Source organism: Artemia franciscana, chromosome 16 (genome assembly GCF_032884065.1).
Source record: "Artemia franciscana chromosome 16, ASM3288406v1, whole genome shotgun sequence".
In the NCBI taxonomy this organism is placed as follows: domain Eukaryota; kingdom Metazoa; phylum Arthropoda; class Branchiopoda; order Anostraca; family Artemiidae; genus Artemia; species Artemia franciscana.
In genome coordinates this window covers 16,677,168-16,703,018 of record NC_088878.1, presented here as the reverse complement: position 1 = coordinate 16,703,018, position 25,851 = coordinate 16,677,168, and the positions used below count along the sequence as shown (strand labels likewise).

The following is a 25,851-nucleotide window of genomic DNA, read 5'->3' as shown; positions in this document are numbered from 1 at the left end:
ACGTCACCGGATCAAGTCGGGATTTAAAATGAGAGCTCTGAGACACGATATCCTTCCAAACTTCCTATTGCATTCAGATCCGATCACTCTTTCATAAGTTAAAATACCTCATTTTTTAAATTTGTTCATAATTAACCCCCCCAACTTTCCCAAACAGAGTAGATCCGTTCTGATTATGTCAATAGCGTATCTAGGAATTCTGCTGCTTATTTTTCCCAACAAGTTTCATCCCGATCCCTCCACTCTAAGCGTCTTCCAAGATTTTAGGTTCCCTCCTCCAACCCCCCCCCCCAATGTCACCGGATCTGGTCGGTATTTATAATAAGAGCTATGAGACGCGGTATCCTTCCAAATATCAAATTTCATTAAGATCCCATCACCCGCTCGTAAGTTAAAAATACTTCATTTTTTCTATTTTTTCGAATCAACCGGCCCCCACTCTCTCCCCCCAGATGGTCAAATCGGGAATACGATCTCTATTTCTAGTTTAATCTGGTCCGGTCCCTGATACGCCTGCCAAGTTTCATCGTCCTAGCTTGCCTGGAAGTGCCTGAAGTAGCGAAACCAGGACAGATAGACAGACAGACCGACAGACAGACAGACCGACAGAATTTGCTATCACTATATATTACTTGGTTAATACCAAGTGCCATAAAAAACGCCAGAATTAAAACGATTTGTCGTTTTTTTACAATTCTGTTTTCTAGCAAAGCAGAAAGTACCTATTTCAAAAACTAAAAAGAAAATCAGTTTAATCGCCTCTGGCTCAGAGAGTAACCCTCCACGACAAACTTCATCTGTCATCAAGGCAAATATTTCTACAAAGTCAACGTAGAAGGGACACTGATAGGCCTGAAATTCAAGCCAAGTTAGCACCACATTTTTATTTCTCAACAACTGATATGATTTGAGCAATCCCAACTCTTGCTATATTTCTTGTTTTAGTATAATTAAATCTTCTATAAAAACTTGTTTCTACAAATTGAATTGACATTACGATGGGCACATCTCTGATTGAATTAGTATAATGTTCCCATTCGAAGAGATGTGTCTCTAGCAGTCTACTGTTTCGAATTTATGAGGTATTCTAGTGAAGTTAGGATTAAACTCACCAAAAACAGTAAAACTAGCATTCCAGTTCTGAAATAGAATTAAAAGTTTGTTATAGTTGATAAAAATTGACTGAGCGATTCCTTTGTCATTTCTAAGTTTGTTGTGACTTTTATATTTTTCTAAGAATGAGTTAAGTATGATCACTAGAGTAGACTGTGACACTCGACCCTCGCCCGGGGCCATAAATACAGGTAGAGGTGAAAGAAGGCCCCTCAAACGTAAACTCAAAAGGACGTACCGACGTGTCCACGCGTCCCAAGAGTTACAAGCCTTCTCCCAGTAATGGGGTAAATTACCGTAAATTACGAGTAAAAACGGGGTAAATTACGGACACAGAACACCATCGTGGAACACTATCCTCTTTAGGAGGATAACTGTGGCAGGGAATAAGATCAAGGTCTTTGGACAGTGGCCTCTGCAAAGGGCTGCATCGACCCTTTTGGGGTACCTGCAAGATTGGGGACCTTGCGGTCAACTCTATTCCCATTTGTGGAGTGGGGCCCCTCGAGGAAATTATAGCCTAGTAAACGACACAGTATTCGAAAGGGATTCTGATTAGTGGACAATTCTTTTGGGTTTGGTCTGTTTTGACGGGCGTTTTCGGGCTGAAAAACCTCTTTCTAGTGAGTTTGTCTACTATGGGTTGCCTCCCCGTAGTAGCATAATATTTGTAGGGATGAATATATAATGAGTCAGAGGTAATAGGCTTGGGGAAGTTATTCAGGATTTCAATTCTTGTTGACAGATGAGCATCGCCAAGTGCGGAAAACCATGTTGTGACGAAGATGGGCCCAGGATTGCACAAAGCCTCCATTCATACTAGAGGTCCCAGAGACTTTTTGCTGTCTAGTTATAAGACGGCCTAAGTGCGTTGGTGTAGGATTGAGAAGATATGTTGATCCCCATCCCGGACTGATATCCGGGGTCATTGATTTTCCTGAGGCTAAAATAATTTCAATAATTTAAAGACCATGAAAATTGGAACTTGGAATGTTAATACGTTAAAAAAATTGTTACCGTATTGACATTTGTCTGACAAATTCACTCGATTTGTACTGGACTTATTAGGAGTTTCAGAAACTCAAATCCCAGAGCTAGGAAGCATGAAATTAGGTGATATAGAATTTGTTTACTTAGGCTGGAAGGATAGGGGTACGTAAACATGGAGTAGGGCTCATGTTGAATAAGGAAGCTGCTTAATCTTGTTAAGACTGGGAAGGTATTAATAATAGAATACTAATTGCTCATTTTATGACTAAAAGTTCAGGGTATCAGCTATTGTAGTATTGCTAGTGACTCAGATGAATTTTACTTAAATTTACAGGAGCAAATAGACAGGCGCCTAGGTAAAAATATGGTGTTTTTACTAGGAGATTTTAAGGCCCAGGTCAGTAGAAATAGGGATAGATGATATCCTAGCCTAGGTAAGTTTGATGTAGGAAAAGAAAACAGTAATGGCCACAGACTTCTGTAATTTTGTAGGTATAACAATCTAGTTATAACCAATGCGATCTTTGGTCATAATTAAATAAAAAAAACAAGTTTTTTTAAATGAAAGTAAGGAGCGACATTAAAACTTAAAACGAACAGAAATTACTCCGTATATGAAAGGGGCTTTTCCTCCTCGACACCCAGCTCCTTACGCTAAACTTTTTTATTGTTTTAAAAAGTAGAGTTGCGAGAAAGAATCAAACTTTAGCGCAAGGAGCGAGGTGTCGAGGAGGAAAAGCCCCTTTCATATACGGAGTAATTTCTGTTCGTTTTAAGTTTTAATGTCGCTCCTTACTTTCATTTAAAAAAACTTGTTTTTTTTATTTAATTTCTGAAAGTTTTTGAATTAATGCATTTCTGATTTTGGCTCTCCGTACATAAATTATTAAAATGAAATTTGCATATTAATTCTTTTTTTGGCTAAATGGCTTTCTCTTAGTTTTGATCAGACGATTTTGAGAAATGAGGGGTGGGGAAGGAGGTCTTGTTGCCCTCCAATTTTTCGGTTACTTAAAAAGGCACCTAGATCTTTTATTCTTAACGAACGTTTTTATTAGTAAAAAAAATACGTAACTTAAGAATTAACTTACGTAACAAACTTTTATATTCTTATATTTTTGATTATATATATGAGGGGGCTGGTCCCCTCGTTAATACCTCGCTCTTCACACTAAATCTTGTTTTATCCCAATTCTTTAAGAATGACCCCTGAATCAGAAAGGCCGTAGAATAAATAGTTGAAATTATTAAAAAAAATTTTAGCATAAAGAGTGAAGTGTTTATCTCCTCCTAAATACCTCGCTGTTTATGCTAAAGTATTTTCAGAACCCCTCATATGCGTAATAATCTCTGTTCCTTTTTAAGTTTTAATGCTTCTCCTTACTTTCGATTGAAAAAACTTTTTCATGTTTATATTGTCATTGTTTTTTTTTATAGTAATGCTAGAAAGTCCTGCGCCCTTTTCATTGAATTTCTCTTCCCCCATGAAATATTCCTCCAAGGAAAGATCCTCCCATATAGCCCCCTCCCCTGAACCCCACACCCAAACCAAAAAAATCCCCCTGATAACGTCGGTACACTTCCCAGTAACCATTACTGTATGTAAACATTGGTCAAAGTTTGTAACTTGCAGCCCCTCCCCCAGGGACTGTGGGGGGTAAGTCATCCCCAAAGACATAGTTATTATGGTTTTCGACTATGCGGAACAAAATGGCTATCTCAAAATTTTGATCCGTTGACTTTGGGAAAAAATGAGTGTGGGAGGGGGCCTAGGTGCCCTCCAATTTTTTTGGTCACTTAAAAAGGGCACTAGAACTTTTCATTTCCGTTAGAATGAGCCCTCTTGCAACACTCTAGGACTACTTGGTCGATACGATGACCCCTGGAAAAAAAAAACAAAAAAAAAACAAATAAACACGCACCCGTGATTTGTCTTCTGGCAAAAAATACGAAATTCCACATTTTTGTAGATTGGACCTTGAAATTTTTTCTATAGGGTTCTCTGATACGCTGAATGCGATGGTGTAATTTTCGTTAAGATCCTATGACTTTTAGGGGGTGTTACCCCCTATTTTCCAAAATAAGGCAAATTTTCTCAGGCTCGTAACTTTTGATGACAAAGACTAAATTTGATGAAACTTATATATTTGAAATCAGCATAAAAATCCGATTCTTTTGATATATCTTTTAGCATCGAAATTCCGTTTTTTAGAGTTTCGTTTACTATTGAGCCGGGTCGCTCCTTACTACAGTTCGTTACCACGAACTGTTTGATATTGCCCATAAGTTGACATGGCACTCGTGTGATGGTAAGGCAGCAAACCTTATAGGTTATTTCATAGTAAACCGAAGACTGGCAGGATCAATACAAGATACTAGGGTCTATAGGAGTGATGTTATTGATGTTAAAAGGAAAGATAACCATTTAGTACTGTCTAGGGTTAACTTAAAGCTGATATTTTGGAAGGGTAACTATCTCCCAGGAAGTTATGATGTTGATAGACTCCAGGATGAGAATTTGAGAGAAGCTTTCTAGGAACAGCTGAATACTAAACCTGAGACTTCAAAATTTGACAACGTGGAAGATGGTTGGAATAATCTTAAAAAAATTATTTGTGAAATTGTTGATGGTGTCTTAAGGAAGAAAGTTAAGACTGCAGCTAGGAATATTATTGAAAAAGCTTTATGTTTAATAGAGAAAAGGGGTATGTACAAGAATTTTTTAAATGATAGATCATATGAAAATAAGAGGAATGTAAAGAAAGTGGAGAAAGCATTAAATATGAACTAAGGAGGTGTGAACTGGAGGCCACGGAAAACATTACTTAGGATCTGTAAGATCCTAAGTAGATGCAGCAGACTCTGTAAGATGCAGCTAGACGGAATAATAGTAAAATATTTCACTGTCATGTTAATAAATTGAGAGGGAGTAGGCAATCCGGACTTGTCCTAATTAAATATAAGAGCGGGCCACAATTTGTGATAAAGAAAGAGTTAAAGAGAGATGGGCGGAACATTTTGAGAATGTGCTAAATCAAGATACAGTTGCAGGAAAATATACAGTGGAAAATGAAAATGAACAAAAGCTTGTGATACTTTGGATGTAAAACAGTTTTTTTTTGTGAGTAAGAATTAGTGACAATACTAAGAGGATTAAAAATAATAAGGCTCGAGATGCTGATAGTGTGCTAAATGAGTTTGCTCAATATGGTGGTTCTGAGGTTAAAAATAAGCTATTGAAGATTATGAATATGATTTTTGCAAAAGGGGAAGTATTTAACCATTTTAGAAAAACCTAAATTAAACCACTGTATTAGAAAGATAATAAGAGTGAGTATCGTAATTATTGAGGCATTGGTGTTTTCTCTGTAGGTAGCAAATTACTTAGCATTATGATAAATTTCAGACTGAGAGATACTGTAGACAAAGTTTTAAAAGAAGAACATTGCGGTTTTAGAAAGAGTAGAGGATGTGTCGACCAAATTTTCACTCATAGGTTAATAATTGAGAAGGGCCTTAGTTGTCAGAAACCTTAGGTGCTCAGTCTTATGGATTATGAGCAAGCGTTCGATTATGTTGATAGATGAGCTTTAGCTAAGGTCTTACCCTCATATGGTATACCATACAAATATATTGAAGTCAATAGTGCTAAATACGAGAATAACACTCCTGCGGTTAAGATAGGAAATAAGGTTAGGAGCTGGTTTTATATTAAAACAGGAGTTAAGCAGGGTTATGCTCTATTACCCTTTATATGGATTATTTTGATAGACTTAAGGAGCTCAGGAAAGGTAATTGGAGACCGCGGAATCAAATGGGAAGCAGAAACTCTCCTTCGAGTTCAATATGCTACAATAGGTTTGAAAATTAATGCTAAGAAGACTGAGTCTTTAAGGCTAAGAATAAGTGAAGATGAAAAGGTGACGCTGGGTAACGAAAAGATTGATCAGGTGGGCAGCTTCACTTACCTTTGTAGTATAATTAGTAAAGACGATGGGAGCAGTGAAGATTTTAAAAGTAGAATAGCAAAGGCTAAGAGTGTTTTTACACAATTTGAAAAATTTTAGAAGAATAAGAGGAAAAGTTTGCAAACCAACATTAGATTAGAATATTGGAAGGTACAGTGATGGCAGTGGTCAAATATGGCTCTGAAGAATGGGCAATCCAAAAAGGGAATGAAGATTTACTAGATGTTCTCCAGAGAAAGTGTCTACTATCGTTCAAAAGAAATCAACTTTATTGGTTTGACTATCAAACATTTGAAGACTTTCCACTCTTCCAGGATATTAAGGGTCTATTGTCAAAAAGAAATCAACTTTGTTGGTTCGACTATTATATTTTCGAAGATTTTCTATTTTTCCTGGGTATGAAGGGTCTATTGTTAAAAAATTAACTTTATTGGTTTGACTACCACATTTTTGAAGACTTTCCACTTTTCTTGGCCTATAAAGACTTAAAAAAATCAACTTTATTAGTTTAACTATCACCTTTTTGAACACTTTTTCCTTTTCGTGTGCATGAAGGGTCTAACTTCCTATAAAATCAACCTTATTGGCTTGAATGTCAAATTTTTGAACACTTTCTGTATTTCTTGGGTCGATTGTTCAAATGAAATTAACTTAATTTGTCTGGACTATTCAATTTTGAAGATTTTCATCTTTTCCAGGTCTATTGTTCAAAAGAAGTCAACTTTATTGGTTTGATTCTCTAATGTTTGAAGACTTTCCACTTTTCCGAGGTGTAATGTTCAAAAGAATCCAACTTTATTGGTTTGACTATCAAATTTTTGAAGACTTTTCACTTTTCCTGGGTTTATCGTTCAAAAAAAGCATTGTTACTGGTTTGACTAGCAAAGCTTTGAGACTTTCCATTTTTTCTGGGTGTATTATTCAAAAGAAACCAACTTTATTGGTTTAACTATTAAATTTTTGAAGACCTTCCACTTTTCCTGGGTCTATTGCACAACAGGAATCAACTTAATTGGTTCGACTATAAAATTTTTGAAGACTTTACACTTTTCCTGGATTTATCGTTCAAAAAAGCATTGTTACTGGTTTGACTAACAAAGCTTTGAGACTTTCCATTTTTTCTGGGTCTATTATTCAAAAGAAATCAATTTCATTGGTTTAACTATTAAATTTTTAAAGACCTTCCACTTTTACTGGGTCTATTGTACAACAGGAATCAACTTAATTGGTTTAACTATTAAATTTATAAAGACCTTCCACTTTTACTGGGTCTATTGTACAACAGGAATCAACTTAATTGGTTTGACTATAAAATTTTTGAAGACTTTACACTTTTCCTGGATATCGATAAAAAAAAGCATTGTTACTGGTTTGACTAACAAAGCTTTGAGACTTTCCATTTTTTTTGGGTCTATTATTCAAAATAAATAAATTTCATTGGTTTAACTATTAAATTTTTGAAGACCTTCCACTTCTCCTGGGTCTATTGTACAACAGGTATCAACTTAATTGGTTTGACTATAAAATTTTTGAAGACGTTACACTTTTCTTGGATTTATTGTTCAAAAAAGCATTTTTACTGTTTTGACTTACAATGCTTTGAGGCTTTCCATTTTTTCTGGGTCTATTATGAAAAAGATATCAATTTCATTGTTTAACTATTAAATTTTTGAAGACCTTCCACTTCTCCTGGGTCTATTGTACAAAAGAAATCAGCTTTATTGGCTTGACTATAAAATTTTTTAGACTTTCCACTTTTCCCTGGTTCTGTTTTCAAAGCAAACAACTTCACTGGTTTGACTTTCAAACCTCAGTTTTCTGCTTGAGAATTCAAATATTGGATTGTAGCATAAGTAAAATTTTTGACAAGATTTGGTTTCTTAGTCAAAATTTTGATATAAAATATTTTTGTAGAATAAGTTCTTTATGATAATTTTATCAAAGAAATTTGGGTGGACAGAGATGGGTATTATTGCTCCTGTAGATGGGAGCTCTGCATTACTTTGTCTTTTACGTGGCTAAAACCATAACGACTTCCACAATAGTATTCTCGGATGTTTATGTGCATTTTATGCGTTGGCTTTAATACATTTAAATATTTTGTGCAGCAATAGAAGATAATTGAGTTTAAAAATTGGTGAAAACAAAGCTCGTACTTGTTACCAGACATCCCTAAAAAAATCCTGGCAAGGCCCATGATGCCGTGCTTCACATTTTCCCCCTTTATGCCTGTAGAAACATGTATACAATATCTTTACGGGTCTAATAATTATACCTCTGGGGATGTCACCCACCCACTCTCCCACAACCCTCGGGGCAAGGCCTGTAAGTTAGGCAATTCGTTTATTGATTAAATATAGTAAATGTTATTGAGAAAGGTATGCATGTTTTACCTTCACTTTCAAAAAGGCGAAGGGCATTCAAATAAGCCTTTCAAAGAATGTTGTGGGGTGCGTTGAACTAAATCAAAACACATTATGTGCATACGGGTTGTCAAAAGGCTCTAAGTCAGGAATGTCTGAGAATATTAGGTTTTAACTTTCAGGAAATGGTGAGGAATGTGAACGATTGATTAAAATCTTTACTAAATACCCAAAGCTTTTCAAGAATTTCACTTACAATCCAATATCTGAATTTTCAAGCAGAAAACTGAAACAGCTGGGAGCTACCAACCAATTTACAAGTATTGGCATAGACACTGAAACGTTATTACTTTTTATCGGATAACATGTCAATCGAGGTGAATGGCAGCACAAGAACTAAAAAAAAGTGGCAAGATCAATCAAATGATAATACCTTTGAACTGATTTTCACCATTTTTACAGCAGGTAGGCAATAATATTTTTAGTGACTGAAGTTTTCTGAATTTAAATTAGAAAAGTCTGCTCTAAAAATGAAAAAAAATTATACTTCCTGATGATAGAAGTCTCAGCAACCTGAGTATCACTATATTAGGCCCAAATTGAAAGAAAATATATGGTTTTTCTAAGATATTTGGGAAATACGGTGTCGGCTTTTAGTTTTCTCTCGTTTATTGAAACCTGAAATCCAAGTTCAGCAAGTTAAATCAAGGCCGGCAAAATAATTCTAAGTAGTTCGGCCACGCAAACTAAGAACGTTTATAATGGACGAGACTGGGAAATTCATTTTAGTATCGATGGCCTTAAAGTAGACTATTAATAATAATTCAGATGGTTGCGTATTGACCTACTAATGTGGAGGTTCAATTCTTAGACCAGTCAGTTTTTCATATACCCAATAAGGTTCTGGCAAAATGAAAGCCAAGAAGAATAAACAGACTCTAATCTTGAAAGAATTGGCCATTATTTTTTCTCCATCCAAAAGAAAATGCAGGTACAATGGCAATGTCTCTATAAGCTTCAGATATTAGGTTTTTTTCTTTGGCCCCGTTAGAACAGATAGGCCTATCCGCTATTCGCGTGTTTAGATATATAAATCCAACTTGACACTCATCTGAATACTAAAGTCGAAACTAAGTTTTAATCTTTTTTGCTCAGACATTTACCACCATTTCAGAGCGGAAAATGTGGCTAGATATGTGTTAAAAGTAACAAGAAATGTACCTGTTAAAACTGTTTCGATTTTATCGTGATCTTTTGCAATAGAAGAGTTTCAGCTGTTTAGGGCATATTCAATAACAACTTTAATATATGACTTGTAGACTCCTAGTTAGCTGGTTGAAGAGATACCGTGTTAAAGTATTTTGTTCACTGATAGGGAAGACCATTATAGCAAATTTAGTTGATACAAAGCCCCAACGTTTTGAATACTCGAGCGCTTGTAATTACAGTTTACATCTTGTGGGATAAAAAAAAAATCTCGCTAAAAAAGTCTCTTCAAATTCCGCTAGTAAAACGGGCTTTTTACTAACTTAAAAATTTGTTATGTTATGTAAACACATCTTTAATAAATGTGTCTAACTATCCAAGTTATGGCTCAGGAAAGTTTTTGGGAGCTCTATGTACCACTAACTCAAATTTTACTAGGCTTGAAAATTCCACGTTTGAGATCCTAATTTTGTGAAAAAAAAATCTTTGACACATTTAGTAGTTAGAATTTTGACGATCTCTCTGTTTATATTTTTCTTCAAGTCTTTTCTTGAGAGATTATTATAAATGTATGCAAGAATCAGATAAAGTAACCCCTTCTCCTCCACCAAAACCTACATCTGATTAACCATCATTGAAAAGAGCCATTGGCTGTGGTAGAACTTTTTAACGATTCATTTCATTTATTAGCTAAGGATTTAAAACGATATTAAAAAGTATTTTCCTTCTTTTTTCTAGGACGGATCAATTACTTTCGAAGAATTTATTCGTGCTCTGTCTATCACCTCAAGAGGAAACTTGGACGAGAAATTGAAATGTGAGCCGTTCCCTTAAACCAATTTCAAGGAAGACAGTTTCCTAAAAAGTTATTCTTTCTTATGATCTACTTTGTTTAGAAATCACTAGTTGTCTGCCTTTTCCTTCTTCTTTTTCTCTTGAACTGCTTTTCTATCTGTCTACAAATCAAATAGATTCTAGTTTGGAATCTTAGGTATACCGATACTCTTTGAATAAATTAAAATGTTTCTTGATCCTTAAACTAAATTAAGAGAACTTTTTTTCATATGAGAAATATTTTTTCTCTTTAGTTTGTTGAGGGAATTGTCCCAATATCTCTGTTTTGAAATTTATAATATGTTTGTATGTTTTTTTTCAATGCGTTTGTTAACTGTACACAAAATGTTCAAAACTAAAGCACAAAAAAATTATCCCACATATGACGAGACTGCCAGGCGACAGCCCTCGCTGCTATGGGGTACAGTATATTATGTGCTTTAATTAAAACTGTTGGATGAGTATGCAAGTCTGATGCTAAGCGTGTGTGTTTCCAAACTAAAATAAATACAGGCTTTTGTTATAGGTTACAGACTGTAGCCTTAAATTTTAAAATACCACTAAGTAAAAAATAAGTAATTTCCAACCGGATATACTGGTTAATCTCTAATCGCCCCAGTTTAAAAAGATGTGATACATAGGGGCTGCACTCTCCTTTCTCGTTTAGGGTAATACTATTCGTTCTAAACTCTAAGATATTTTTTCCTTTCGTCTAAAAAGCAATATTTTCTATTGGATTTGTATCGGATTTTCATTTGTTGATAGTAAGTATCGTGTAGGTTGCACACAAGTATAGCCTTGAAAACTTATAAATGTCTAAAAGAATTTTCAATATCATAGACAGAAGAACAAAATTTTTGGGAAAATGATTTTTTTGTTGTTGTTGAATTAAGGCAAAAATTTTTCATCTGCACCACAAAGATGATAGAGAAAGAAAATCTATTGATCAATTATCAGTTTGGCCGCCTAAAAATGGTATTAGGAATAGCTAAAATGTTTTAATCAGCCTCATCATGACTTCTTAAAGCAGTCGATCTGAATCTGGTACAATTTATGTTTAGACATTGGAAATCTTGTAAAATTCAGGTAAAATTCAAGTTCTGTAATTGAGCATTTGAGCACAAGTGTGAAAGTTTCATCCCAGTCTAAGTAGATTTTTCCCTGAGGCAGCAAATCCGTGAAAAAATACTTTATTCTGGGAAGCAATCTCGATTACCTACTTTGCTTAACAGATTCATAAAAGTTTGCACGAGTTTAAAGGTAAAACAACGAAAAAGTAGACTGCACCAAAGCCATATTGCACAAGGATATGGGTAACCGATATCGATGCCGGATATCGATAACGGATATTGGATATGCTACCATATGCAATATGGTAAACGAAACCATCTTTAACTTAAACCAGAAGAGACAAAAACAAGGCCTAAAATAAAAATTAAATTACTTCACTGATTCTTGTAGAAAAGAATATTAAGAAGCTGAAAATATATTTCTCTTGCATTTGCTTCTTTAAGAAGTTTGCCCCTGTGTTCACTGACGTTTTGTAAGTTCTCTTATAGAAACCAATTTTTGCGAGAAAGTCATTTCAAGCAAAAGTTTCTTGTTTGAAATCTCTATAAGCAGTGATAATCCATTAAAAACAAAACAAACAAAAAAGCAATCAAGCAAAGAACAAACTATTTTATTAATCCGATTTTGGCTTATCCACACTTAACTTATCTAGTCAAGCGGGTTGAGTTCTGTTCTTCATCTTTTATTTCAGAGAATAATTTTTTTTTTCCTCTGATTTTGTCTTGTACTGAACTGAGTGTCGTAAAGAGCTGACTAATCTCACAATTTTCAAAATTATCAACAAATATCTTTCTCTTCTAAATCTAGATGACAAAAAAAGTACCCGTACTTGAGCAAAGAAAACTTAAGAATATGCCCCAAAATTGTTCAAAAATCAAATCCTAAAGCAACTTGGAGGTTTGTTGGAGGAAGACAGTATGATGCAGAACGAAATGAATTATTTCAAGAAAAAGCTTCAACAAAAAGGACTTTATAATAGGGAGGGGTAAACAAACTACTTTAGTGCCGGGAAGAAGAATCACCTGGACTGGTAATGCATCTACAAGCAGAAATTGAATATAGTTTTAATAATAGCCCTATTGGAAACACTTACTTAGCACTGATAAACACAGAGAGCTTTACAAAAAAAGCTTCTATGATAATCATGGTTTAGTCATTAAATAAAGAAAAATAAAATTTATTTTCGACTGAAAGTAAGGAGTAAGATTATTACTTAAAACGAACAAAAAATATCCTGTACGTAAGGGGGCAGCCCCTTCCTCAACCCTAGTTCTTTTCGGTAATTTTAACCTTTGTCACAATTCTTTAGGAAAGACAGCTCCAACAAAAGGGCTGTTAAATTTGAATGGAATACAATTTCAAGAACTTTAAAACTTTAGCTTAAACAGTGAGGGTTAAGGAAGGGGCAGCCCCTCATATACAAAAAAAAATATTCTTCCCGTTTTAAGCTTTAATTTTGCTCCTTGTTTTCAATTGAAAAAAAAATCGTTTTTCATTTCATATCTGATCACTTTCAAATTCCTCACAGAATCCCCTTCCTTCACTTCCCCATCTAATATTTTTCCTGAACACCTCCCTCGGGAAACTTTTCTTCCCGTGGAAATTATCCCGTAGAAATTCCCCCCCCCCCCCTACCAAAAAATCGGCATTTTTCAAAATAACGAACACTATATGTCAACATCGAGGAAACTGAGTAAATACTAAAAGACATTGGTATTAGACATTTCAAACAATTCTGAATCAAACAGCTATCTGAAAAATTGTTATCAGATGTCTTTGAGGCCAAAAGAAGCGTAGGAGTGGGGCTTGTTGCCCTCCAATCTTTTTGATCACACAGAAAGTGCACAAGAACTTTTGATTTTCATTTGAAAATGCACTAAAACTTTTGATTGTCATTTGAATGAGCCTTCGCCCGATCTTCTTTGTCCATTGGTTTGATATCACAACCCCTGTGAAAAGAAATAAATAACAAAAATTTTCAAGATCGCTTAAGTTGTCGGTGATGTTTTCCCCCCTGCTACTTTTGAAAAAAAGCAAGTTTTCCCAGGATCGTAATTTTTGATGAGTAGCATTAAACTTAATGAATGTTATATATTTGGAATCAGTATAGGAAGCAAATTCTTTGTATCTATTGTTATGAATAGAATCAATGTAATCAATAGTCGAATTGTTATCATTATCGATTTCTTAGAGTTTCGATTACTATTAGACTGAGCTGCTCCTTGTTTACAGTTGGCTACCATGAACTGTTTGAAACGGGGTAAAAGATGACAGTGGCAAAAGACATAACGACTAAGTATAATGCTTCAGTAGTAAGGCACATTAGTATTACAGAAGAAGCTTCTCAAACCAATTTCTTACTACAAGTACGACGTCAAAGTCAGGGAAAACACAAATCATTCTCTTCTTGCATTTTTCTTTTTTAGTGATAGGTCTGATTGTGTTGTAGGTTGAGCATAAGATGAAAGCCTTTTTTCTTTCATAATTTTAATTTTGTCCTCGGAATTTACCTCTGAAATTAAAAAAGTTTCATTACTAACTAGAAAACTCTTCATATATTGCAGGGGCTTTCAAACTTTATGATGTAGATAACGACGGTTACATAACAAGAGCAGAAATGTACAACATAGTGGATGCAATATATCAAATGGTGGTACGTAATTTCTTGTTTCTTAAGTGTAAGTATCGCAATATTCTTAAGTGGGGAAGTATCGCCATATTTGGTGCCTCATAGATTCGAAAAATTGAACTTAAAAAAGTTGTCTTAAAATACAAAAACAAATTACTACGTATATTTTAAAAAAAAAAATCAGTGAACGCCCTTACATGTGTGTATAAGCCTTAGGCAGCATACACGACCTTTTTGATTCTTTATTAACGGGGAGGGCTTTATAAGATTGCTAGAATTCTTTCATATTTTATCAGAATTTGTTAAGGTTCTTAGTAAGATTTCTCGGATAGATTTTGGCAGACTTCCTTAACCGCAAAATTCTGATAGACTTCAGGAAGTCGTGGCTTAAATAATTTAACTTAATATTTGGATAATTTACTGAAACTATCTTAGGTTATCACTGTAAATTTGTTGATTGATTATAGTGGACTTTCCGGTCAACAGTTCTGATAAATTTCAAGAAAGGGCAGCTTCAAATGTTACAGAAACTTCACAATTTTACCATAAGTGTCTAATATTTTTACTGTAAGCTTGTCGGTAATTTCGAATAAATTATCTGCTCACAATTGTGGTTGGTTTGCAGTGAAAAGATCCAGTGGATTACTTAACCATGGTCATTAAATAAGAAAAGGAACTATAGGTTTGGTGATGGCTGGTACTTAGGGTATTCCAAATAGTATAAAGGTGGTTGCTACAAAAAAGTGCTTAAGTGTAAGTGCATTAAGGTAATTTCTAATAGCAAGGCTCTGCTACCACAATAAAAATTTATCAAAATATTTTTCGAGTGTCTTTTTGAATGTTCTAAGTGAGTTACTAGGTTTGGGTTGGTTAGGTTGAGTCACTAGCATGGTACTATCAAAACTATGCCTGGTATTTTCAAAGTCTTAACAAGTATCACCAAAATATTGCCTTGCATAATGAAAATCTTGTTTGATATCATCAAAAATCTTGCGTTGCATTATCAAAATCTTCTCAGATATTATGAGAATCCTCTCTGGTATGACCAGACTCTTATATAGTATTGTATAACTTTTACATTGTATTATGAAAATATCTTAGGTATGTAAGATTTTAATAATACTAGTCTGGCATAATGAAAATCTTGCCAAATATTAGCAAAATTTTACGTGGTATTATCAAGTTCTTTTCTGACATCATTAAACATCTTGCATTTCATTATTGAAATTCTTGCCCGGTATTACCAAATCTTGTTTAGCATTAAAAAAGAACTTTTGAACTTTTGAACTCAGATATTATGAGAATCTTGTTTGATATTGTCAAAATCTTTCATAATATTATCAAAATCTTGCGTAGTATTATCAAAATCTTACCTGATATTAATAATATATTTCCCAGTACTATCAAAAATTGTCTAATATTACAAAAATCTAGCTTTGTGCTATGAAAATTGCGTCTATTATTGTCAAAATATTGTCCAGTATTATCAAAATCTGGTATGGTATTACCAAAATTACGTCTGATGTTACCAAGAATCTTGTATTGTATTATGAAAATCCTGCCTTTTATTACAAAATTTAGTTTACGATTATCATAATGTTGTGAAAATATTAAGAGAATCCTCTCCAGTATTATTAAAATCTAACATGATAATATCGTATCTTGTAAGTTATAAGTAAAATATTCCATGGCCTCATGAAATTCTTATCTGGAACTAAAAAAATATTTTCTGGTACTATCAAAACTTGTCCGACACTATCAAAATGTACCATGGTGCCATCAAAATCTTGCAAGGTATTACCAACATTTTGCGTGTAATTATGAAAATGTTTTGTGAAATTATCAAATATGCTGCTTTGAATTAGCAGAATCTTGCCTGTTCTTACCAAATTTCGTCTACTATTCTCAAAGGTATCAAAATATTGCAAGGTATCTAATATTTTGATCATAATTATAGGTTCTATCACTATCTTAGCTCCTTGACTATCTACCTTGATTTTACTGCCCTAGGAATGGCGCATGGACGGATAATAGATAGACGTATCTGTTAACAAATGAACTATTTGAGCTATAGAACATATCTATTATCAAAATATTGCCAAACACTACCAAAATAGTTCGTGCTACTATCAAAGTCTTTTTTTTTAAATATTATCAAACATCATTGAACATGTTGCTAAGCTTTATCAAATCCTGCCTGATATTTCTAAATCTTGTCCAGGATTACCAAAACCTTTTCAGATATTATGAGAATCCTCTCTGGTATTATCAAATACTTACAGGATATTATGAAAGTGTTGCAAATTATTAACAAAATATTGCATTGCATTATCAAAATCTTACCTGATATTAAAAAAATTTTTCCTGGTACTATCAAAATTGTCTGATATTATCAAAATATAGAAAGGTATAATCAAATCTTGCCAAGTATTACAAAAATCTTGTATATTACCAAAATCTTGTCCAAAATTATAAAAAACTTTGCCTGGTATTGACAAATCTTGTCTAGCATTAAAAAAAAATTTCAAACATAAAGAGAATCTACTCTGGCATTATCAAAATCTTATATGATATTATCAAAATCTTGCAAGTTATTTACGAAATCTTTTGTGGTCTTACCAAAACATTGCCTGATGCTAACAAATTATTTTCCGATAGTATCAAAATTTGTCAGACATTATGAAAATCTAGCATGGTACTATCAAAACTGTGCCACGTATTTTCAAAATATTACCAAGTATTATCAAAATCTTGCCTATCATTATCAAAATCTTGTTTTTTGTCATCAAAAATCTTGCATTACATTTTAAAAATCTAGCCCGCAGTCTACCATTGTGTTATTAAAATTGCGTCTACTATTATCAAAATCTTGCCAAGTATTATCAAAATCTTGCTTGGTATTAACAAGATTATGCATGATATTACCAAGAATTTTGTATTGTATTATCGAATTTCGCCTTTTATTGCCAAATCTTGTCTACAATTATCAAAATGCTGTCAGATATTAAGAGAATCCTCTCTAGCGCTTCCAAAATCTTACACGATATTATAAAGTCTCTTAAGTTATTAACAAAATCTTCCGCGGTCTAATCAAATTCTTACCTGACTCTAACAAAATATTTTCTGGTAATATCACAACTTGTACAACACTATCGAGATCTAGCATGGCTCCATCAAAATCCTTCCTTGTATTATCAAAATCTTGCCAGGTATTATCAAATTTTTGCGTGTTTATGAAAATCCTTTGTAAAAACATCAAACATTTTGCGTTGAATTATCAATATCTTGCTATTTCTTAGTCAATCTTGTCCAACCTATTCAGACATTATGACAATCTCTTCTTGTTTTATTAAAATATTACATGGTGTTGTCAATACATTTCAAGTTATCTAAAATTTTGATAATACTAGTCTCGTATTATCAAAATATTGCCAAGTATTACCAAAATCTTGCGTACTTTTATCATCATCTTTTCTGGATATCATAAAAATTGTCTAATATTATCAAAATCTAATATTTTGATGTTAAAATCGTATATATTATTATCTAAATCTTGCAAAGGAATACAAAATCTTGCGTGGTATTAAAACATAGTCCGATATTATCAGAAATCTTTCATTGATTTATAAAATCTTGCCTGGTATTACCAAATCTTTTCTAGTATCAACAAAACGTTGTCAAATATAAAGATAATCCTCTCTGGTATCATCAAGATATCAAAATCTTTCATGGTATTATCGAAATCTTACTCAGTCTTGTCAAAATGATACTTGATGCTAACAAATTATTTTCTGGTACAATCAAAAATTGTTTGATATTATAAAAATCTACCATGGTGCTACGAAAAATTTGCCTTTTATTATCAAAATCGAGCTTTTCTCTCTGCCAGAAATTGGTATACTTAGTATGTTATGTATGCAAGATTGGAAAATAAACGAACCTGAACTTATTACCAAAATCTTGCCTGGCATTGTCAAAATCTTATGTGATATCATTAAAATATTGCGTTGCATTATCAAAACATTTGCTTGTTCTGCTAAATTTTGTCTAGCGTTATTAAAATCTTGCCATATATTATGAGAATCCTCTCTGGTATTATTAGAATCTTACAGGGTATTATGTAGATATTACACTGTCTCATCAAAATATCGAAGTTGTGTAAGGTATTGATGATACTAAAAAGGTACTATCAAACTCTTATCAGCTATTACTAAAATCCTGTACGATTTTATCAAAATATTTTCAGACATAATCAAACATCTTACGTTGCATTATAAAAACTTTACTTTGTACTACGAAATATTTTCTTGTATTACCAAAATCTTGTCAAATATTATGAGAATCGTCTTTAGTATTATCAAAATCTTACATAATATAATCAAGTTCTTGCAAGTTATTAACAAAATCTTGCGTGTTATGATCAAAATCTTACCTGATATTTAATATCTGAAAATATTGATATATTGTATCATGTGATATACTGTATCAGATCTTGCCAAGCTTTATTGAAGTATTGTGTGGTATTACCAAACTGTGTCTGATATTGCCGAGTATCTAGCATTGCACAATCAAAATCTTGCCTGTTATTACTAAGTCTTGTCTATTATTATCTAAATCTTTTCAGATATTATGAGAATCCTCTCACGTAATCCAATTCTCATATTGTATTATCAAAATTTTTCTCGATTCTGCCAAAATCTTGCCTGTTATTATCAAAACGTTGTCTGTTGTTATCAAAATCTTGATAGATTGCAAATAAATCCCTATTGACCCCCGTACTACTAAAAAACTATAACAACTATGCTATACCCCTTGACCTCCGTGTCCATACCACCCAACCCACCCTGACCCCCTTGCCTTCTATGGCCCGTGCCCCCCCCCCAAAAAAAAACTCTTCATGAGACTTTTACCGGTTTTAAGTTAGGTTTGTTTAGGTTAAGTTGCTGCACCAGCGTAATCTATAAGACACATGGGCCACGCGGGTTAATCTAACAGTTTAAAATACAAAGTGCTAATTACGTTCGTAAGGGAAATTCAAGCCGACAAATCACTCATGAAACCAGAAGCAATTCAATACGCATCAGAAAGATTGGGATTGGGGAATCCTCGTTTGTAAGTAGTTTTAAAAGTTGTAAGAAAAAATTGAAAAAAATAGTAATACCAGGGGAACTAAGGTTCCTCGGTCATGTGTGCAAAAGTTCATTGTCCTTTGTTGGACAATCCAGTGATGCTCAGGTGAGCGTGGCCGTCCCCCATTTTCGCAAGGTCATGGTTATTTGAGGGAATATCTACGGGTCATTCATTCAAATGTTTATCCTCATTATGCAAGGAGTTCATTGACCAACAGGTAACCTTGGGTACATAGGGGCGCCCTAACAGGATACATGTATTCTACTGGCTCCCGTTTTTTCCTGTCGTTCTGACTTTGTTGGGGGTCTTCTCTGTCCCATGTAAGAGCCCAATAGTCCTACGATGTTTTGAACTCTCCAGTGTTTGAAATTATTCAAACACAGTTTTGCTCAATACCTTTGACTGTACTTTTAAATAAATATGCATCTCTGGTAGATTTCCTTCTACCGGTGATGAGGCAATCAATTTTCTAAGCCATGGTCATTCTATAGCTTTACAAATAGAAAAAGGGACATTTAGGCGACAAAAGAGTGGGTATCTTATAACATCAAAAGGTGGATTTTGGAAATTATGACAGAAGTACGAAAATGTCTCAAAGCAATTTTACCTCCTCCAGGAGTCATTAGGCTTCTTAAAATTCAACAAGTGGGCAAGAAAATTTTTGATAAGCTAAAGAAAAATTTTGATACTTGCTTTTTCGCCCTTGACAGTATTTAAACTCGACAGTAATTTAAGCAGGAAAATGAAAAACAGGAAAGTCAATGAACCAGTGAAATCACTGAAAAAAAAACTTTTTGTTACCTAGCATGGAAAAACAGATTTCCAATTAGCGTATTCATTTGGAATTATGTATTTAGCACAAAATCGGTTTAAAGAATCACTTAAGGTTTTAACTTGAACTATATTTAACTTTAAAGTTGTTACCTTCGAAGTTTTGAAGTCTTAAGTATAGTCAGCTTAAAGTTTTTAACGTTGACTTGGCTATATTATTATAATTTTTGAACTTATGTGCAATAACCAAAACTTTTCCATGTTAAGGTGATAAAAAATGAATAAATAATAAGTTGATGAGATGGATTGTGTGAGATAACTTTTATGATATCTTCTTTATAATTTTATGCAAATAGTATTCGTATAACTCGCCTTTTCTCTGCTTTTTAAAATTTAGCCCAATCCTCAAAAATGTTAACCCCTTAAAAACTGACTTTATCCGTGCCTGATGATCAGTAAGTACAGGTATATTGTCAAAAAGTATCCCCCAGTGAAACTTAAATATTGCGAATCAATAAGCGTATTTCTGCATTTATTTCTTGCTGCTAGTTCAGACTATACATATTGCATATTACACAGCCATATTGAGAAAATCGCACTAGAAAAAAGGAAATTTCTGGCAAAAAATTAATAAAGTCCCAAGTAAATATTAAACTGACTGGATATGAAATTTCCAGATATTTCCCAAGTTAGCTAGAGTTCACTTCTCTTTAATTATACAGATGTTGCCGATAAAAAAAAACTGTTTTAGATATCCAAGATGGATAGATTTCCATCATAAAGTACAATTATTATTTCAATCGTACGGATTGAAGGGATTCTAGGCATTGGAAGGATTTTTAAGATGTTTAAATTTTTTCCAGAGATATTGTCTATGGATTTTTTTGGGTGTCCGTTTGTTTTGCAAACAATTACAAAAATTACAAACAGTAAAATTTAAATGGTGGTAAGGAAAAAGTTAAAAGAAACTGAAACTCCCAAGAAGGGTGTAAACAGGGAGGCTTTGAAAAGTTGGGGGTGGAGGAGGAATATGCGTAGCTGTGTTGGCCTCCGGTTGGTTGGTGCTGCAGTGAGTTTTTAGCTAGCAGATTGAAAGGATCCGGTTAAGCATTTTCAACCATGGAGATTTTAATGGCACCCCGTTTATCTCAAAGTAATGACTGTTATTCCTGAGTCAAAATCAAATGCTTCTTTCTATTAGGTTGTTTGTTTTTGAGAAGCATTTTTTAAATGTTTAGTAACTAATGGGGCTGGGAGAAGGCTTATACAAAATTGATGCTCCTAAGCCTTCCGTGAATAGTTTTCAACAACAGAAATTTTACTGGTGCCCATGTTATGTTTCCCAGCGGTAGAATGTCAGGAAAACAGCCCCAAAAAGTGTTATTTTTGAAACTATTGCAAGCCTTGGCAGAACAAAAGGAGACATGGAGACTTTAAATGGGGTGCTTAAAAAGTCTGGTAAGGATTTTCACCGTGACAAATCCCCTGGTACAGCTGTTATTTCAATCCACCACCATTTTTGATGGAATTCAAGCTCTTTTTCATAATTCTTGAAATTTAGTTTCAAAATTAACTTTTCGCAATTTTTTCCTTAACAGGATACCTATATTATAGCCATTATGCCAGGGTTACCTTTAAATGCAAAATTGTTCTCATTTACTAGTTTATTCAACGCACGTTTTTAAACTTTCGATTACTATGATTTGTGGCTTGTCTCTTTACTAGGTATGCAGCTATTGCTACAACAATGTTCTTGCAGTATTAGTGAAACGTTAAAATATGTTCTTCTTCCCTAGCTACCCTCTGTAACCAACTTTGCTGAGAATCAGCTTGGGTTTTGGGCTTGCATCGGAAAAAAATATTGGTTTACATCGTCAAGCTTTAAACATTAAGTTAATGGCTAATTTTCTGATCAGTGTATTCCTTCTTGAAAAGAAGATCGATAAAGAGAAGTCCTGTCTCTTATTCTGTTTCAATTATTAATTTACTTCTGACTATTAATTTACTTCTGACTTACTTTTGTGGATCCATTAGTGTATCGTATGGAGCCTATGCTGATGGCCTCTTGGCTATCAGAAGATCCAAATCTAGCCTCTCCAAACCGGCAAAATACATTACTGCTAAATTTACATGTGACAGGCTCCTGTTTATGTAGATGTCCTCCTTTTCTCATTTTCAACACTTCTTTGTAGAAATTTTTCAGTTTCTATTTCCCTCTCCTTTCGTCGGTTAGTGATTATCATCGATAATAGCTGCTGTTTTTAAGTTCGCGACTAGTATTGGACTGCAGACTTAAGAAGTTGGCCGAGGAAAACATAATATCAAAACGCAAAGAACATTATGTTCCTTCGTTTGCAATCTTTCCGTCCTATATCTTTCTGGGTTTTATCCCCTTCGAAAAAGAAGGTGCAAATTTATTATGTACTTTCAGTTTTATGAAGTTTTGCTGTATCTTCCGCTCTGATACCAGAATTTAGAAATTAAGCAAAAATTTGGAGTGGGTGACATTTTTCCAAAGGCAACGAAGAAAAATTGAAAATTACAAGACATTAATTGTTAGAGACTCCCGCGATTTCATGATCCAGAATTGATGTTATTTTTTATGATGTCGTATTTTGAGATCAGGTCCAACATTGGCATATACGTAGGGGGATGTCTCATTGCCTACATACCTTTAAGACTCATGGTTTCAACTATCTTTGTATAGTTACGACTACCCTTTTTAACTCATTAATTTTAGCCAAACGATTCCAAAGCTCTAGAGTAAAAAAAAAAACAAAAAAAACATGTAGACCTAGAGGTAAGGATTCCCAATGAGGGGAATAACCCTTTTAATAGATTACATTTAACAGAATAATGGTAATCGTGAACTTAATTGAAATCAGAATCCCAGAAGGGTTTAAATCTGTGTAACTTGAGTGCTCCAAGTTAGGCCCTCTAGCACATTGATCTTGGAATTTTGTTTATCTTGTGATGAGAATGAAAATGCTATTTTCAAACTACAGTTACATTGCAAATTATCATGATTTGACTGTTTTAAAGACCTTTTTTTTTAATTTTTTAGCACTATGCCCTCGGGCAATTCAGCTGATAATTAAAAGTGCGACACATGCTATTTTGGTTGAAAGTGAGTTATGTATGTGTTGTGGGTATTCTTAGTATGAGGAATCTAATGGTGCAGTCAAAATTGTCCCATCTCGTACAGTGACAAATATATGAAGGGATATACGCCACTAAGTGGTGTATGTCACTTTTTATCAGGTCTTGCTGCAATGTAAAATTAGAGAACAGGATTATCTTATGGAGCTATGCCATGGGGACCTGACATTTTGTCTCAATGAAAGAGAAGACATACGCCATAAACTGGAATAATTTTTTACTTTGTCGGAAAACTTTACTTTAGTTTATATCACTGAAAAGAGCATAAAAAGATGGTCTACAATATATTCCCTTTATCTCTATTACCCTCATCCTTCGGAGTCACTAGAGCTGATATTATTTTTCAATTTTTTTGGCTCTCATGAAAAGTTGCTTAAATGACGTTTGTTGCCCTTTTAATTATCGTAGCTGAACCTTGGTCCCCACCGTGGTATTAAATAAAAATTTCAACAAGGAAAGTATGTCTAAAAAGCTATGAAATGCACCTTTTGAGTCTATATGACCCAACAACCCCAAGGGGCAAAGGCTCTAAACTATATAAATTATCAATTGCTGACAGAAAGGCTTTTGTAGAAAAAGCAGGCTTGTCTGTTCTTGCCAATCCGATGGGCTTAAAACTCCTAGGGATTGTATTCTAGGACAGGGTTTCCCATAGTTTCCCATTGGCAAAATCCTGAAAAAACCAGCATGCCCAGTCATATTAAAATATGTTATAAGTCATCAAGTTTTTTAATAAATAAGATTTTTTGGTCTTATTTAAATCAATTTATTTTCCTATCAGCCTCAGTACAGTTTGTTTTGTATGATGAAGCAGCTAGGGAAGTCGAAATACATTTCGTGCCCAGGCTATGAAAATAATATGTCAGCAATAATTCAAACGGAGTTTACGGGCATTAAGATGGAAGTGTCAGGGGATGTTGGAGTGGCAAAGGAACTAAAAAAAGTTCTTTGAAAAAAGGATGAGAGGGTCAAAAGCACCGTATCTCCGATTCATCGAATATCCCGAAATTGGGATCGTAAAAGGACTTCAGAAATTCGAATAGCGGTAAATCTATGTCCTCAGCTGCAAGGGTCAAAGGTCAAAATACATATATATTTTTAAACAAACAAGTTTAATCCAAAGTGGTATAAAAACATTTTTCTGATACTGAGGACTGCCCCTCACAAGCGTAAAAGTCACTCTAGTCTTGTGAGTATTTAAGGTGCCGGTGGTCCCTCTCACACTCGTGGTAAATTTTGCGCATTTTATTTTCGTCTATACTATTGGTTTCCTTCGTAATAATTTCTTATCTTACAAAGTTTGACTTATTAGATGACTTTAATTCTGCTCATTTTTTGTTTCAATACCTCTTTTTACATATCATAAAGTTTTTTGTTTTGCGATAACGTATTTTTGTTATCATTATCATTGACGAATAACAAAAATTATATTGCAAATTAAAAAGCTCATAACTATTGCTAACCGCATAGTATGTTACGCTGGTGCCTTATATAAGATTAAACTTTGATAAAAAAAAAAAAAAAGTAATAAGCAAGTACATCGACAATCTTAAACAATTGCTGTAACCATGTCGGTAATTCTGAATTCAGGTAGTAACAAATATGAAACACCTGAAAAAGAAAATAAAGTACCAGAAGTTCTATGACAGTATTGTATGCTAACTTATTACTAGAAAGCTTTTCTAACTAACATTTTGATAAATTTGAATGATTTTGGAGGTCTGTTTTGTAGGGTCATCACCCAGCAGACGACCCAAATACGGATCCACAACAACGAGTTGACAAGATATTTGATCAAATGGATAAAAATAAAGACGAAAAACTTACAATGGAAGAATTCTGTGACGGAAGCAAGGCAGACCCAAGGATTGTTCAGGCTTTATCTCTAGGGGAATCTTGAAATTTTATTGTTTACTTAGTATGTTGTGCTCAATTTCCAGCGTTGTTTAATGCTCAGCCTTCCAAAATTAAAAATATGTTTAAAACATTGTCATGAGTTTAATATCCCAAAGCCAGCCTGAACTTAGTTTGATGATTCCATCTGTAAAACTGCAAATAATGGGTTGAAGGTCCGTCTCAGCTGGCCAAGCTGTATTGAGAGGGTGGCAAAAAATACACTAAAATAATACAAGACAAAATAAACAATAAAACAAGTAATGAAAATCGTACCTCTATGTGCGATATGCTGCTTTGTGCGTCATCTCGCCCCCTCCTCTGCTTTCTCAAGAGTTCGAGCTGTTTGTGCCTATGCGTAGGAGGAAATCAACTTTTAAAATCGGAAACATAATGAAACCAACACAATAATACAAAGGGTTCGAAACTAATACAGAATAACAAATGTAAGCTATACATAATATATTTTTATCCAACTGAGTTTAAATCTGAAAAGATCCTATGTATATATATATTTATGTGTATATATATATATATATATATATATATATATATATATATATATATATATATATATATATATATATATATATATATATATGTGTGTGTGTGTGTGGGCTGATTTTACTAGAAAACTCATGGGATTTTATTCTAGATTGTTTAAAAAAATAATCTCTTTGACAGTCTCAAATAAATGCACAACAGGTTGCGTGTATTTTCACCG

The 25,851-nt window shown here is 33.7% G+C and overlaps 1 protein-coding gene across 2 annotated transcripts in view; it reads left to right on the top strand.

Moving 5' to 3' along the window:
- The window catches only part of LOC136037142 (frequenin-1-like), a 73,691-nt gene extending 48,472 nt beyond the window's left edge, over positions 1-25,219 (top strand). Inside the window, exons 5-7 of one of the 2 annotated variants that reach the window (XM_065719645.1) lie at positions 10,379-10,457; positions 14,110-14,198; positions 24,967-25,219. In XM_065719645.1, coding sequence (XP_065575717.1) covers positions 10,379-10,457; positions 14,110-14,198; positions 24,967-25,134 — 336 coding nt within the window. In that variant the 3' untranslated portion in view covers positions 25,135-25,219. Of the gene's footprint in view, positions 1-10,378; positions 10,458-14,109; positions 14,224-24,966 lie in introns of both variants that reach the window. The other variant, XM_065719646.1, reaches the window with a different exon arrangement.
- Positions 25,220-25,851: the final 632 nt, after the last annotated feature.